The 16,715-nt window shown below is 51.5% G+C and overlaps 1 protein-coding gene, 1 long non-coding RNA gene and 2 other non-coding genes across 4 annotated transcripts in view; all 4 read right to left on the bottom strand.

The window, feature by feature from the left end:
• LOC103345140 (uncharacterized) overlaps nucleotides 1–16,715 on the bottom strand; it is a 297,246-nt gene that overhangs the window by 166,049 nt on the left and 114,482 nt on the right. The window lies entirely within an intron of this gene.
• On the bottom strand, nucleotides 1,323–4,337 carry POM121L2 (POM121 transmembrane nucleoporin like 2). Its single transcript, XM_002721638.6, has one exon. It carries the CDS (start codon nucleotides 4,335–4,337, stop codon nucleotides 1,323–1,325), a length of 3,015 nt encoding a protein of 1,004 aa, XP_002721684.4.
• On the bottom strand, nucleotides 9,114–9,185 carry TRNAM-CAU (transfer RNA methionine (anticodon CAU)). The gene has a single exon. It is a non-coding gene; the product is annotated as a tRNA-Met (tRNA).
• On the bottom strand, nucleotides 11,891–11,963 carry TRNAK-UUU (transfer RNA lysine (anticodon UUU)). The gene has a single exon. It is a non-coding gene; the product is annotated as a tRNA-Lys (tRNA).

Below are 16,715 nucleotides of genomic sequence, written 5' to 3'. Positions count from 1 at the left end.
GACCTCCCCCAATGTATCCATAAAGCAAGGGACATAACAGGAGATGGATGGACTCAGGGAGTCATTCTTGTCTTTTATTTTTTCCATGAGAGCAAGAAGTGCTAAGGAGTCTGTCCCAGCTTAGAGATGAGACCCACTTGTGTTCCTGCTGTTTCCCCTTTTCTTGCTTTGTTTCAGGAACGGGAGCCTTGCAGCCCTGCCTGCCCTCTCTGGGAGAGGTGAGGGAGGTGCTTTGATGAGGAACAAATTTAACAAAAGGAAATGTAGAATCTGGTTCCTGGATTGGGCAATTCCCAGCTCACCCCGGAGGGACCTGCAGCAAGAGCTGCCTCCCATCTCTCTCACCCCTGGTCCTGCCGCTTCCCAAGAAGTCAGCCCTCGGTGTTCAAATGCTGCCATATAATCGGTGTCGGCAGAGCAGCATGAAGTCCTGCTGCTGACCCATCCAAGTAGCCAAGCCCCAGAAACATTTACACAATGAAATCTGGCTCTATCAACAAAGCACCCATCCAAGAGCCACTCCTCCTCCACATTCAGTCAGAAGTACAACATCCACATCTCTGTCATACAGAGTAAGGAGAGCAAGTCTCCATTCACTCGTCCTGGGAGTGGCAGGCAAGTAAAGGCGTGCCATACAGGAAAGGCCCACCGGGCCTGCCCCGTGCCTGGAGGGAACCTGGCCAAATTCTTCCCTGTCCTGGAATAAGGAATGATCCCTGGGACTGACAGGTGAGCCTTGACTAACCAATCTCTAAGGTGGTGCTGAGCCATCTCCTGTCTTGGAAAAAGCCTAAAACAATTTGGTGAGAGGAAGTGGCCCAGCAAGGGCCACCCATCAGAGTTGACCATTGGTCCTCAAAGAAAAGCTGGACTCAAAGTCAAATTACATCAAAATTTTCTCCAGGAACCCATCGCGGAACAAAGCAGCAAGAAATGAGAGGTCAGCATCCCCTAGGGACCAAAGAAAGAAATGCACTTCTTAGAGCCAGATATTAAGAAGGTTAAAGTTTAGTGAGGATCTTTCCCTACTTCCAAAGATGCCAGAGGCATGGGCTGAGCTGGTTGCCTTCCTGCCATGGCTGTTGGCGAGGGAAAAGCAGGAGGCAGTGTCCTGATCCACAGAGCAGTGGGCAGGCAGGGAAGGCAAGTGTCTCTTCACATCCACTGATTCGCTGGCACTGCTAGATGGTGTTTTGGTCCTCTACCTTCTCGGAGCACTCGCAGGGTGAACATCTACAGTTCTTGCTGTGGAGCGTTGGAAGACACTGGGGCTCTTCACAATACTGAGTCCAGACCAAGGCTGGGTGACTGGGCAGCAGACACTATTTCCTGTGGGCACGATGCCTCCGGGAGTGCCCTTGCTCCCACTTCTTTGGGGTTTTGGACTTCGCACCAATGGAAAATGAAGGCAGTGCTGGTCTGAAAGGTCCTCGCGCCACAGTGTCTTGGGCAGTGGGGGAAAGCAGCCCGAAACCTAAACTGCTACCCGCCTTTGCTTTCCCGAAGAAAGACGCACTCTGAGCAAAGGGGCTCATCGAGGCCATCCCAAAGGTAGTGTTTCTGGCAGAAAGACTGCTCCTCCCCAAGGCAAAAGGGGTACTCTGGCCAGACAAGCCCTGAGTGTTCTGTCTCCAGCTTTTTCCAAAAGGGGTCCCAGGGCCAGGAGCCCCGCTCGGCACTGCTCCAGTGCCAAAAGCTCCACGTGTGGAGCTCATGTCCGGGACAGTGGGGCTGAGCTGCTCAGGCTCCCCGCAGTCCATAGGGGTCACTACTCCCCCAAAGGCAAAGGGCCGTGGGGCTTTGCTGCCAAACACTGGGCCACAAGCCCCACTCCGGTGTTTCTGGGTCACAGCTCCAAAGCCGGGGGTACTGGTTTGACTGAAGGGAAAGCCGCTGCTAAGGTCTGGCTTGAAGCTGGCAGGGGGGTAGAAGGTAGAAGCTGAGGATGTCTGATCCCCAAAGCCTGGCTGTGTGGTGCCACCCAGATTTGGCCAAGAGGGAGCTGGCACTGGGGTTGGGGGAGTCACTTTTGAGTTCCCAGAAAGGGAAGAGCTGCTGAAGCTTGTGGGAACAACTGGCTGGGAGTGGCCTTGCTTCAGCCCATTTGTGGCAGGCAGGTGAGGGGCTCCTGGAGATGGTGGGAAAGGTGGCCTTGGGCTTGACCCTGTAGGACTCGTGGACACGGGGGTCAGGCTGGAGCTTCTGGGAGATAATGTGGGCACCAGGGCTGGGGCAGACAGGGGGCTGCCAGAGACAGAAAAATTAGCATTGTTGTTGCTGCTGCTGCTGGAAGCTATCTGGACAGCACTGGGAAGAACTTGGCTGAAGATGGTGACTGTACGAACAGGGGGAATGGTAGGACGCTGGGGCGATGGGAGGAACAAGCCTGTGCCTGGCGAGAAACCGGTTCTCAAGGCCTGGGTGGCCCCCAGGAGGAAAGTGTGCCAAGTGGAAGGCACAGAACAAGTGCTGCCCACGGCACTGGCCATACTCACGACCCCCAAGCTCAAAGCGGGCTTCAAGGTGGAGTCTGTGGGTGCGCTGGTGAGGCTGGTGGACATGACCACAGAAGTGGCTTTGACCAGGCCGTGGAAGAGGTGGGAGGAAGCTGGGGGGAACGGAGCTGAGGGCTGCTTAGTGGGGAAGGGAGCCGGCACCGGCAGGGTTTTAAGTGGTGCTACGGCACCCCGGAAGATGGGCTTGAAAGTGGGCGTTGTGGTACCTGGAGCTGTGCAGAGGAAAGGGCTTGGAAAGGCCGCTGCGGGAGCTGCGCTGGAGTAAATGGCGTCTCCCTTGCCCATATCGTGTTGGGGCTCCCACCTGGGTTTTAGCACCATGTGAGCAGCTGGTACAGGTTCAGGAGGCTGGGGGGTTGGGCTGCCCTTCAGTGCGGACTGAGCACTTTGGGTGGGCGGTGCTGCTGGGCTGACGTCAGCCCTGTCAGCCTGAGGGACGGTGCCAGTGACTGGTGACCTGGTGCCACTGGGGGCTGGCGAGATGCAAGCAGCTCTGGACCTGGACTCTGAACAGGGGCCCGGGAGGGGCTGCGACTGTGAGCACCCCGCAGGGGCGGGAGGGGAACAGGTAGCACTGACGGCCTCTCCGGTGGCCCGTGGGGAGCCCCGAGGACTCGGGGACTTCCGCATTGCCTGTACGCCTTCTAGCAGGGGATCTGGGCCCTGGGCTGCAGCTCCCGCTGAAGAAGGCTGGTGGACAGCAGGCCTCCCCCCAGGGACCCTGTCTGCAGGGGCCTCAGTTGTGTCCTTTCTGGCCCTGTTGCTCCCCAGTAGCCCAGCCGTCCCTCCCAAGGCCAGGTTCTCCTCTGCAATGCCGTCACCACTCCAGGGAGCTGGGGACACTGGGAGCGGGTCTGCAGGCCTGGGGAGGAGCAGGGGCGACCCAGAGGGGACACAGGCTTCAGATGACTCACTGCCTGTGTCCGGGGGGACTGGAGAGTGAGGCTGTCCACCACTGTCCTGCTTTTTGATCGGCCACTCCGGGCTCTGAAGCGATGCCCTGAGGATGCTTCTCCTCCACGGCTCGGAGAAGTATCTGGAAGAGCTGTAGCTGCTGCTGATGGGATTTCTTTTCGAGCTGGGAGGGCCTGTGTGTGTGCTGGCCCCAGAGCTCCAAGAAGACCAACTGGGCCTCCTGCTCAGGTCGGCATCGGGGCCCCAGGAGTTCCGGCTTCTCTTCAGAGGCCCCCGCCTGGGCACAAAGCGAGGGGGAGCTCCGGTTTTCACCAGGGGCTTAAACGCTGAGGGCCTGGCCCCCGGAGCGGTCCTGCAGTGCAGGCCCTCGGGTAACTGCGGCTGCTCCCTCTTCTGCTTTCTCTTCCCGCACTCCCGGAGGGCCCGCAGGACCGTCTCCTTGGCACAGGGGTCCGGGGGCTGCTCCGAAGCCAGGGGCCCTGCAGAGTTGATGACGTTTGCCGGCGAAAGGGACGCGGCGGCCCTCCGCTCGGGAGGCGAGATCTTGACGGTCACCGGGCTGCATACCGGCCTGGGGTGCCGAAGTGACCAGATGGTCCGCTTGCAATAGCTTTCCCACCAGTCGGAGGGCAGAGGCCGCATGATGGAGTTCTGGGTCCGCCTCATGGGGAAGCGCCTCCAGGCCTCATTGACTCTGCGTGCCGGAGGGCGGGACGGGTCCCAGCGCGGCAGCCGCCTGGCCGGCCTGTGCTGAAGCCCGGAGTGGACGCAGTGGACGTGCTGAACCCGATGCATCTGGTAGAGAGGCGGAGACGGTCGGCGGTTTGTCCGCCCGGTGGGCAAGTCAGTGCGCACCTGGGCGGAGGACGACGCCGAGGGGTCGGTCTTGCCCAGGTAACTGCCCATGAGGAGCGAGGGGGCGCGGTGCGGGGCTCGGAGAAAGGTTTCGGCTCCCGAGGTTTCCAGCGGTCCCCGGACCGGCCGCAGTCCGAGCGCACGGTGGTCTGCGACAGTTGACGCCGGGCGCAAGCGGAGCGCGAGGGTCTCCGGGTGCTCTGCCTGTCCGACGGGAACGGGGGACGCGCGGCCTCGCCAGTCCGCGCAGCTGGCTCGACTGTTTCGAGGCGCTCGCGGGGCGCACGGACCTCTGCGGTCTCTCCAGCTGCATCGGGGAGCAGGCACAACGACTCCCGAGAGATGCAGCGCGCCGGGCTGGACGGCTGTCCCGGGTCATGGAGTGGCCAGGCCGGAATGGCTAGGGTAGCGTCTCCAGGCTCTGCCAGCGGAGGGAGCGGCGTCCAGAGCTGTTTGCCCGCGCTCTCCGAGCCGCTTAGGATGCGGGCAGCTCTGCCAGGTGCTCAGCACGCGAGACCTGGACCCGCGTGTGGGTGCAGCCCGGAAAGTCTCCGTGGAGCCGGCGGTCGGGTGGGTTGGAGGCTGGCCCGGCAAACTAGAGGAACTCGCGCCTCCTTTCCCGTGGCTCTCGCCTCTCTCGCGTCTGCGGTTTTCGGAGTGTGCAGGACTCGGGCGCCCCTTCGCCACCCGCTCAGGGGCTGGGTTTCCCCACGTGGCACCTGGAAGACCCGGGCCCCTTGCTCTCTGGCACGCCTGGAGGTTCGGGGTCACGAGCTGGAAGCCCTGGCTTACCAATCCCGGACCCGAGTTTCAGCCCTAGCCCTGGTGACGCTTTGGGCTGAGAAGGCACTTGAAAAAATACATATTTGATAAAGGACTGGTGTACAAAATTCGCATAGAATGTTGAAATTCATAGTAAGTAAAGGGAAAAAAACGGACGAAAAATCTGAACACCTCCTTGAAGAAAATGAAAACTAGATGGGAAAATGCCTATGCCCAACACTGTGTGTCCCTAGGAAACAGCAAATTAAAACAGCAATGAGATAAGGCTAAAATCCAAATCGGAGCACCAGATACTGACTAGGGTGTGGGGCGCTGGGCACTCTCCTTCACTGCTGGTGGGAATGCCAAGTGATACAGCCACTTTGGGGGATCAACAGTTTCTTAGAATACTAAGCACGGTCCAACCACAATCCTAGGTATTGATCCGAGTGAGCTGAAAGCTTATGTCCAGGTGGGACCCTGCACACAAATGCTTATAGACGTTTTATTCATATTTGCCAAGAAGTGGAAGCAACCAAGCGTCCTTCAATAGATGAGTAGGTAAACAAACAAGCAAGTATTTGTAAGGACTGTGCTGTGGATGGAGCCATGAAAAGACATAAAGAGGGGGTGGGGTTTTGGTAAGGGACACCTGCGTCCCATATCCAGTGCAGGGTTGGACACCGGGCTTGTCGCTCCCCGTCTTCATGGGGGAACGACACAGGACCCTGCCTAGGCTTCATATCCGAGTCACGGCACCATTATGTCGCTCCCCCTCTTCGTGGAGGAGCAACACAGGACCCTACGCTGTTCTTTCGTCTGCTCGGCCCTCCCCGGGTTTGCTGCTGGTTCTTCCCGGGTTGGCTACTATCCCTTCCACCTCCGTGGAAGGGCAGTTCCCCCTGGCCGCATTCCCCACTTCCGCAGGGGTGCGGCACACCGCCGGCCGGCTCTTCTCGGGGGCTGCACGGGTTCCCTTAGATGTTCCCCATAGATGTTCCTGGTGAATGCCGTCTCTCTCCTCCTTTATAGTCCTCCTCCGCCAATCCCAACTCGGCTGCCCACACGCCGAGTACGCTGCTCTCCTCCAATCAGGAGCAAGTCCTACAGTTAATTGGTTGAACTGGAGGCAGCTGTGCGGAAGCTGTTTACTTCTCTCCCAGCGCCATATTGTGGGAGAGCAGATGCATAGAATAAGTCTTAATTCCAGTAACTCAGTCTAGTCCGGCTGCTCCCCACAGGGCTCTGGCTGCTGGCTCAGCTTTCTGCCGATGGGCACCCGGGAGGCAGCAGTGCTGGCTACAGCATTGCCTGACACACAAGTTCTCAGTGCGCTCATTACATAAGCAGTCTTCTTGCCCGTGTACTCATTTTGTGTAGCTAAGTTTACTTCACTTTTCTATTCCGACATTAAGTTCTAAAATTCTCTTCCTATGTGTCATTCTGTTTGGGCATTAATTATTTTGCTTAAGTTTCACTTCATCCCGTTTGTCTCCCCACTATTTTATTTCTCCATCTCCTCTGTATTTTGTATCTTTGGTAGTTTTTTTCAATCCAATGCTCTTTATTTTTGCCGCTTCTTTCCTGGGTAATCTTTTCTCCTTTAGCGCTGTAACTTGTCTTGTTTTTCTCTACCTTATTTTATATGGATCTTTATCATATATTCATTCACTTCATGACTGAAACGTTTTCTGTACTTTCCAGAAACTTTGTATACTTTCCTTATTCTTTCCTAAAACCAAGCCTACCTAAAGTTCTAACCTCTGACTCCCTTTTGCTTTTCTCTAATTTCAGAAGTGTATTTGTAGGGTGCATTCTTCCTTCTGATGCCCCTTTCTAAATTTTTGACACAAAGCTCTCCAAATTTCAGCATTCTCTTTTTTCCTCATGCTGTTTCGTCTTTGTTTCTTTCATGACTGTAGTGTTTATTATATGCCTTTCTCTCAGAGGTTTTTACATTTCTTCTATTTCTCTTCATTCTTCCTCTTTTCAATGCTTCCCCTCAGTTTCTCCTATTTCCCATTTATTCAACTAACTCTTTGACTTTATGAAATGGCTTATATTTTTAAAAATTTTATCTGTTAAACAGTATTTCTAGCTTCATTTTAGTAGTGCTTTTTCTTAGTGCTTTATTTTTAATGTCTATGATTTATAAATTTATATAACAACTCAAGAATTCTATTTTTACCCCCCACCTCTCCTGCTTGACCTCTTTGCTTAATCGTTCTTTTATTTTTGATACCCTTTGATATTTTAGACCACCATAATGGAAATCCATCTTGTCATACACATTCCTATTTTTGCATTATTTTGTTGCTTTAATTTACAAGCTTGTCTGTGTAGGGTTTTACACAATACTACTTAATTATTCATGCTTTCTTTCCTCCTCTGCTGTATCTCTAGGTATAACATATTGCCTTTCTCTCCTCCTTGAGTACTTTTTCTGACTCACCTATTGGTGGCTGCTTTAAAATGCACTCATAACTTTTCTCATTTTTAGTTCTATCATCACTTTCCTTACCTTTCAGTAACTTATTTCCTCCTTTTTCTCTTGTTTTTTTTTCTTAATATCTCCCCTTTCTGTTTTCTAATAAAACTAATATTTCTTTTTAATATGGTACTAATGATTTTTTGTTTTTATGCATTTGTTACCTATTTATCCTTTTAAAATCTCTCATGTATTGCATTTAACAATTTTTTTAAAGATTTATTTATTTGTTTGAAGTCAGAGCTACAGAGAGAGAGGGAGAGACACAGAGAGAGAGCGCAAGAGAGAGATCTTCCAGCCACTGGTTCACTCCCCAGATGGTTGGTTGCAACAGGGTGGCAGGGACCCAAACACTTGGGGCCATCCTCCTCTGCTTTTTTAGCAGGGAGCTGGATCAGAAGTGAAGGAACCTGGAACAGGCTTGATCCTGGCATTGCAGACAGTGGCTTAAGCATAATTAGATCAGATCTCTACCCTCAATGCATCAACTGTTATTAATTCATTGACCATTATTGTGAATCTTCAGAGTGTAAATGTCTGCATGCACTTGGGGAGCCAATCATGATAAAACCATCACAGGAAGAACTCAGTTTTGGTGTTAGAAGCCAGGATGGGTATCAGCTTACAGGAAGAAGGGGGACAGTAACTGCAGGAGCACAGAGCCCCTGAGGAGCTGGTCATACTGTGGCCTTCACGAAGTTTGTGGGAAATGTGTGTTATGAAATAACTACGCCTAGATTTCAAAATCTTAAAAATGAACTTTTTAGAAATCCCATTTTCACACAACCTCTTTTTCAAGTACCATTATGGTTTACTTTTCCATTAGGTAGAAGTTACTTGCAGGCTTGCAGTGTGAAAACTCATTTACCTACACCGAGATGACTTGTGCTTGAGAGGATGTTCTAAATCAATGCTTTAGGTGTTAATTTTAGAAAACAGAAGTAATCAAACATTAAAGAGGCTTAGGGAACATGGAGAAACATATCTTAGTTTGCGGTTAGTATTACTCACCTATCAACGTAACAACTCCGGATTCACTGTTTGAAAGAACAAACGCTACCTCTCAAGGTCTGCAGGTCAGACCTTCAGGAGCACCTTATCTGGGTAGTTGTACCCCAGGGCCTCACGCAGGGCTGCAGTCAAGGGGCCCACTAGGGCTCTGGTCAGTGAAGGCTTGTCAGGCTGGGGGATCCCCTCCCAAACTCTCCAGTGAGTGTAGACCTCACATCCTCCCGGACAGGCCACTCATGGGGCCACCATTGTGGCACCCCAACATTTAGCCAGTTATTTACTGATGGGAGGAAAAAGCAAATCATTAATAGGGGAGAGACTGTCCTGGCAAGCATTAGAAGTGAATATGGAATTTGCCGCTATGTCAGCTTTTGGGTTGTGAATTGCTCTTTCTCAAAGAATTAGGAAGAGACAGATACACAGGTTTTCAGAGGAAGGTGGGACAGAGACACCCTCCCCCTAAAGCAGGACTGATTTTTAGAAATGTTTATATATTTCTCGGTATCAATCGGCTTTGCGTAGCCCAGATTCAACAAAGCCGGCAAACGTGGAGCCTGCAAAACTTATAGCAGAGGATGGTTTCGATCCATCGACCTCTGGGTTATGGGCCCAGCACGCTTCCGCTGCGCCACTCTGCTGGCTGTTCATCAGCTTTCGCGGAAGTCAAAACTGCCTTGTATCGCGCAGACGCTGCCCTCTCCTAATCCTTTCGTCCCCTGATTGATGACCCCACTCGTTTCTCGCCAGGCAGAGATCCGCTCCCACCCCCGGGCGGACTCGGGCCACCACCGCCACAGGCCAGCAGGTCGGAGCTCGCTGTTCGCGGACCGTAGTGAAGCGCAGCGCGGGGCCCGGCGAGGATCTCGTTCTGCTTCTCCTGTTCCCGCCGGCGAGTCTCATCTACAGTCACTGAGAGGTGTTTCATCTGCTTGCAAGGGCGCAAGATTTTCCCGAGCAGAGCCGGGACTAACCCACGCACTCATGGAATGCGGGCATCCCAAGTGAGCTTCAACTCGGCGCGCCACAGGGCCCGCCCTGAACTTACTGTTTGGGGATCTGCAAATGGTGTCGTACCTTCGTGTGTCTGCTTATTGCTGGTATAGGAGAGGAAAACTTTCTGAGTTCTTAGGTGGGATGGACAGATCAGGAAGAGGAAAACAGCTGTGTGCCGGGAAGAATGCGTCGTGCATATAGGGGCGATAACCCAGAGAAAGGAGCACTTCTCGTTACACAGCAACACTCCCAACTGGTTGGAGGAATCGCTTTGGACTCCTCAGCCCGGGGTCCATGGGCAGAAAGCGGGTACCTGACACCCAGCGGGTGGAAGACAGTAGGTATTTACTTGCAAATTACAGAGCAAGGATCCAGGCACCTACCGCTTAACTCGGGCTCCTCCAGCGCTAAGCGTTGAGGTTGTAACAGCTTGAAGTTGGGGCTGAGGTGCGTGTTCGGCTCGTGTCCACGTTCCTGGTTGGTCAAGGGTGCTCGCGGCCTTCCTTTGGTCGATGGTGCTGCGCTCTTCAGGGGATCTTAGATGGCCAAGGGCCTTCAGTCAATCTGGGGGCTACATGCAGGCGGTAGGTGCTTTCTGTCCAGGGAATTCCCCTGCCAAGACCTGGAAGGCCCTGAGAGGGAACACTTCTGACCACACTGGCCACCGAGGTGTTATCTATGAGAGGCAAATGGCTTGTGAGCCTGGTGATTGGAATCTTCAGGGCAGGGTATCCGACTCTGTCAGTCTCATGAGTTAGTTTTAGTGCTATCAGAAGGCTGGGCAAGGACACATTAGGCTCAGGGACGCTGTCAGGACAGCTGGGTTCAGTTCAGTAAATTCCTTTTGATAAAGGACAGGCACGGACGCCTTGAGCTAAGGGAGACTGACAGGAGGCTGGATCTTGCTTTTACATCATAGGGGTTCAGTTTCAGCAACAAGTCAGTGCCTTCTCCATTGGTAAGGTTTTAGTAATTCATTGATTTTTTGTTTTGTTTACAAATAGCTTGTTATTATGAAAAGTTTCAAATATACTCCAAAGTAGAGACAATGTCACAATGGACCCTGGGTGCCTATCACTCAGCTTCAACAAGAATCAATTCGTTATCAATCTTCTTCCATCTACATCCCTGCAACCCTGACCAGTTTTACACAATCTGTGAAACCTGTAAGTTCTCACTGTATTTTTCATGAAATTTTTCATGAGTTTAGTGACTAAAAAGATTCCAGTGATTTAGAGTCATCTTCTCTTCCTGGGGCAGAGTGAGAGACACCCTCACAACTGAGGATATCTGTTCTAGATGTACTAGGTGTCATAGATGACACTTCTATAACTTCATTTCTGCTTTTAAAGAGTTTCCTAATTTGTCATTTTGTCAAAATAAATAGCCCAAAATAATAGGTCCAGGAGGTATACTTTGGCGTGACATATTGTAGGGTGGTATGTTCTGAACCTCATCACTAGCATACAGAAGTACAATTGATTTTCACAAAATATTTATTTTATTTGAAATGCAGAGAAAGGGGGGGGAGGGAGGGAGGGAGAGAGAGAGAGAGAGAGAGAGAGATCTTCCATCTGCTGGTTCACTGCCCCAATTATTGCAAGGGTCAGGGCTGGGTCAGGTTTCCCATGTGGGCGGCAGGGGCCCACAGATGTAGGCCATCTTCCATTGTCTTCCAGGTGCCTTAGCAGGGAGCTGGATTGGAGGCACAGCAGCCAGGGCTAGAACCAGTGTCCAATAAGGGATACTGGCATCACAAGCTGTGACTTAAACATTACACCACAACCCAGGCCCCGGTACAGTTGATTTTAGTACTTTTTTCTTTACTCTGTGATCTTAGTGAACATGCTTCTTAGCTCTTAGAAGTTTTGTTAAGTTTCCTCAGGACTTTCTAATGCACCCTCATGCCATCTGCACATGGAATGGAACTACAATTCTGCCACAGTTGGTGAGGACACGTGTATTTAATAAGAAAAATACAATCTGTTATCTCGTCAGCTACACCATCAAATCAGAGTTGATCTAAGTTAGAGAAATGAGTAGCACAGCAGCCCGATATCTCTGGGTAGGCTGCCCACACTGCCCACACTGCCCACTGCCCACTGCCCACTGCCGTGTCTGTCAGGTGACTCCTTAGCCCCAGTTTGTCAGAAGGAGCATCCCAGAGGGAGCAGCGGAGCAGCTCAGTGAGGAGGGGGGACCCTGACCAGCTAAGCGACCAAAGGCAGAACACGGTGAGTACTTTCCTCAGTAAACACACGCTCTGCTCAGCTTCTTTTCCCCAGCACCAACCTATCAACCTTGTGTGCAAAAGACATCAGCAGCCAACTGTTAGGACAAAAAGCACAGGCGCCTGAGCAGGGACTTGAACCCTGAACCCTCAGATTAAAAGTCTGATGCTCTACCAATTGAGCTACCCAGGCCCTTGGAGATGCATATGTCCATATCTAGGAATGGGACTCATAATGATCCCAGTTCAATGGCATTGTAGACTGAGTGCTGCGCAGGAAAGGTGACCGAGTGTTTAATCTCCAAGGAACCAGTCACTCAGCCCTAGTTCACACTTTCTGCAGGCCCCTAGAGAAGGAAGGTAAATGGCACCAAGAAAACAATCCTTCTCTATGTGTAATTTGTGGACAGGAAAAACAACCAATAGTACTCCCGATTAATGCTTACAGAACACTTAGGTCAATCTGTCAGCATAGTTCTATCTGCAGGACACCAACACACAACCAAAAAAGATATAAAGAGGAAGAAAACAACAGGACAAGTGAGAAGCCATAGTGGAGAGCAATGCTAAGAATCTTCCAATTTTAATAAAATCTCCCAGGCTTTTTTTTTTTTTTTAATCCAATAAGAAAGCAAGTCACAAAAAAGGAAGGAATGCCATGGTGACTGCAAGTGGCCCTGCTTTATACCTCTAAAAGAAATTTTGACAAACATTGCATTCTCTACCGCATTTTCCCAGTGGACATCTAACATTTTTGAATCTTAGCTTTACATTTTTCTGAGGGTCATGGTGACATATCACAGGAATCTGAACACCATGGTGATTTAACACTGCCTTGAGTCAGGAACCATGGGTGGGAGTTAAATCTAGCACTCGGATGTGGGTGGTGAGCATCTTAACTGCCAGGTCAAACACCCACTCTCAGAACTTGCTTTTGATACTTCACAATATATTTTGGAGATCTTTCCATATTGACACATAAACTATTTCCTTATTTATTTATTTTTTTTTAAGATTTATTTATTTACTTGTACGTCAGTTACAGAGGGAGGGACGGAGCTCTTCCATGCTCTGGTTCACTTCCCAGATGGCTGCAACGGCCAGGGCTGGCCCCAAGTGCTAGGTGCCAGAAGCTTCATCTGGGTCTCCCACATGGGTGCAGGGGCCCAAGCACTTAGTCCATCTTCTGCCGCTTTCCCAGACCATTATCAGGAAGTGGAGCAGCTGGGACACTAACCATCAGCCATATGGGATGCTGGCATCGCAGACAGTGGCTTTACTGGCTACACCACACTGCCAGCCCCATATGTATTTTTTTTTTAAAGTGTTAACTGTACAGATAAGTAAATGCTGTCTGCGCAGCTTAACAAGTTAGGTATAAAGCATACACCTGCTTCATCGTAACTCAGGACTAACAGCACTGCTGTTCCGTCCTCTCACAACCTTTGTCTTCCCTCCCCCTTCTCCCATAGAAAATCACAATCCTGACTTTTATGGTGATCATTTATTTACAGTCTTAATATGTTTTGTAGCCTAAGCATACATCCCTAAACAATATAAGATAGCTTGGTTTTGACTTACATAAGTATGATCATACTTTTTGTGGAATGTCTTTTCACAAAATTTTGTTTCCGACTCATCCATACTGTTGTATACATCTCTGAACTGTCCAGTGTCTTCGCTGAATTGTATTCAACACTATGTATCTGATTTACTGTAAATGTTCACTCATGCTGTTTCCAGTTCTAGTTGATACAAGTCACATTACTTTGACTATCCGTGTAATACTTCTTCATGCACCAGTGCACACATTTCCTAGATCTAGGATACTAGATATGTATGCCTCACCTTTCTAGATATTATCCAACTGTTTTCCAAGTGGTTGCAGCAATTTAGACTCCCAGCAGTTGTGGGAAAGATTTTATTACTTCAAAGCCTTGCCAATAATTAATATTTCTTATCTTTTTAATTTTAGAGTTCTGGTGGACAATCTTATCTTTTATATCCATTTCTATGACCTTTTTGACATGTACCTGTATATAATATATAGCGTTAAAATAATTTGATATGAATTGAGATCTTGGCTATTTTTCCTATACCTAATTTCTTTTATTTAACATGGCCCTGAATATTCCCTATCCCCATGTCCCCGCCTCCAAATCTAACTCTATAAGAATATCGGGAAAAAGAACAAAACTCCTATTTTACTTAAATAAAGTGGCTGATAAAACAAGACACAAACACAAATATATATGACCCACAAAAATAAGATTCTGGAGACCTAGACTGCATTTTCCTCTCTGCTGCTCTTCCTTCAGGCTACTTCTGAGATGAGAGATGATGGCAACTCCCTTTCCTCCTGATGCCTTAACTACCTCTCAACACACCTCTGAGGACCAAAACTATATGATCAAATCAGAAAGCTGTTGACTGTTGAAGGTGAGTAGTTGGTATTGGAGGTTAACAATGTAATGCTCAACTTTTGTCTTCTTTACAAAAAAAAAAAAATTGTTTTAATTAAGTTTGCAGCTGGCATTGTAGCAGAATGGGCTGGGCTGCTGCCTCATACCATGTTGGGGTGCTGGTTCAAAAGCCAACTGCTCTGCTGCTCATCCAGCTCCCTGCTAATGTGCTTGGATCCCTGTCATCCATGTGGGAGACCTGGAGGGAGTTCTGGGCTTCTGGCTTCACTCTGGGCAAGCCCCAGGAGTTGTGGCCATCTGAGTGAACCAGCAGATGGAAGATTTCTCTTTTTTCTCTATGTCTCTCCCTCTCTCTCTACATCCTTCCTTTCAAATAAATACTTTCCAAAAAATAAAAATTAAAAAATTAAGGCTAATGGAGAGAACAACTTCCAGAGATAGAGAGGAGTGGACAAGGAAGTTGGCAGAAAGAGAGAGGGGAGGGGAATTGTGTGTTATATCTAACTAAACCAAAATTTCACAAATCAATAATTGTTCTGACTATATATGCCTGCTACTCTAGGTTACTCTTCTTATGGATATATATATATATATATATATATATATATACACTATTTTTTAACATTATTTGCAAACCATTGATTGATGTTACGATTCAAAATGGTCCCAGTGTTTAAAAAACACTAGTCACTCCATCTTCCCTGATAATCTGCCTCCATCCATATGTTAATCTTGCCTGGAAGGCTCTTCAAAGCACTCATCAGCACTAGCTGAATGTCCATCTGACAATTTCAATAATCAGTTCTCTGCACTGACACACGCAGGGCTAAGCCTCCACCTGCAGTGCCAGCATCCCATAAAGGTGCCAGTCCTGGCTAAAGCACTTCTGATCCAGCTTCCTGCCAGTGTGCCTGGGAAAGCAGTGGAAGTTGGTCCAGCTCCTGCCACCTACTTGGGAGACATGAAGGAAGCGCCTGTGTTCAGCTAGTCCCAGCCTGAGCTGGGGAGGGAGCCAGCCGTGGAAGACGTCTCTGTTCCTCTCTCTCTAGCTCTGCCTTTCAAATACATAAACTTTAAAACAATTCCACACAAAGGAGAACAGAAGTGTCTGGGTCTCAAACTCCTACTGGACTGACCCACACACAGTTCACTGGAAGCCAGCTTCTGACCACATAAAGTGAAATACAACCCAGGATGCATCCCTGAGAACACAAAAGGCCCTTTCTACACCGCGTGTATTCCCATGTTTTCTGAGTCCTTGAATTCCCCGGGCTCGGAGATTCCAAGAAGCAGTAAGTGGCCATCCAGAGGAGGCATCTCTGTGGACGGACACTGGGCTCACAGCTGGAGAAACGATCCTGCCACTTCCGGCCTCGCCTACCTCAGGAGGTCACCTGAACGCCACTTTAAGGACACAAAGCGAGATGGACGGGCCACACCGGGTCTGTCCCACACAGGGCACACCAGCGGCCCAGGTTCAGGCAGGAACCGGCGCTCCAGAACCCGCCCTGCGCTCCCCGCGCTAACCAGGAGGACGACGACGGCCAGGCACTGTCCGGGGACGGCCGCTCTTCCTGAAGGCAGCGCGTCCAGCCAGCCAGCACCCCGGCGTCGCCGTGGGACGGGAACACACCGGCCCTCGGCCGGCAAGCCCGCCTGGCGCCTGCACGGGACGCCGGGAGCCGGGACGCCGGGACGCCGGGAGTCGGGAGCCGGGACGCCGGGACGCCTGGATGTGACGCCGGGAGTCGGGAGCCGGGACACCTGGAGCCGGGGCGCCTGTACGTGACGCCGGGAGCCGGGACGCCGGGAGTCGGGAGCCGGGAGCCGGGACGCGGGGACTCCGGGACACCTGGAGTCGGGGCGCCTGGACGTGACGCCAGGAGCCCGGAGCCGGGACGCCGGGAGCCGGGACGCCGGGAGTCGGGAGCCGGTACGCCAGGACACCGGGAGTCGGGAGCCGGGACGCCGGGAGTCGGGAGCCGGGAGCCGGGAGCCGGGAGCCGGGGCGCCTGGACGTGACTCCGGGAGCCGGGAAGCGGGGACGCCGGGACGCCGGGAGCCGGGACGCCGGGAGTCGGGACGCCGGGAGTCGGGAGCCGGGACGCCAGGACACCGGGAGTCGGGAGCCGGGACGCCGGGACGCCGGGAGTCGGGAGCCGGGAGCCGGGAGCCGGGAGCCGGGAGCCGGGGCGCCTGGACGTGACGCCGGGAGCCGGGACGCCGGGACGCCGGGTGCCGGGACACGGGACGCCGGGACGCCTGGAGCCGGGGCGCCTGGATGTGACGCCGGGAGTCGGGAGCCGGGAGCCGGGACGCGCCATCGCTGTGGCAGCAGAGCGGGCGTGCTGGTTCCCTCTCGCCGTTCCCGGGCGCTCGGGTACCGTCGGGGAGGTGGACGCCTTCCTCGTCTACTTGAGAGAACGCGCAGTAACAACCCTGAAGTGCAGCGAGCGACAGCGACCAGCGGAGTATCTGCACTGAATTTCGTGTAGAATTATGCCATTACACTTAAAAACGAT

Source organism: Oryctolagus cuniculus, chromosome 5, assembly GCF_051225735.1.
Source record: "Oryctolagus cuniculus isolate XC-2025 breed Fujian yellow rabbit chromosome 5, ASM5122573v1, whole genome shotgun sequence".
In the NCBI taxonomy this organism is placed as follows: Eukaryota; Metazoa; Chordata; class Mammalia; order Lagomorpha; family Leporidae; genus Oryctolagus; species Oryctolagus cuniculus.
The sequence above is the reverse complement of the archived record's forward strand: the minus strand, read 5'-3'. Positions and strand labels throughout refer to the sequence as shown.

Bases quoted from the DNA above. Each gene is read 5' to 3' on its own strand.
- POM121L2 (XM_002721638.6), bottom strand. From the start codon at position 4,337: ATGGGCAGTTACCTGGGCAAGACCGACCCCTCGGCGTCGTCCTCCGCC.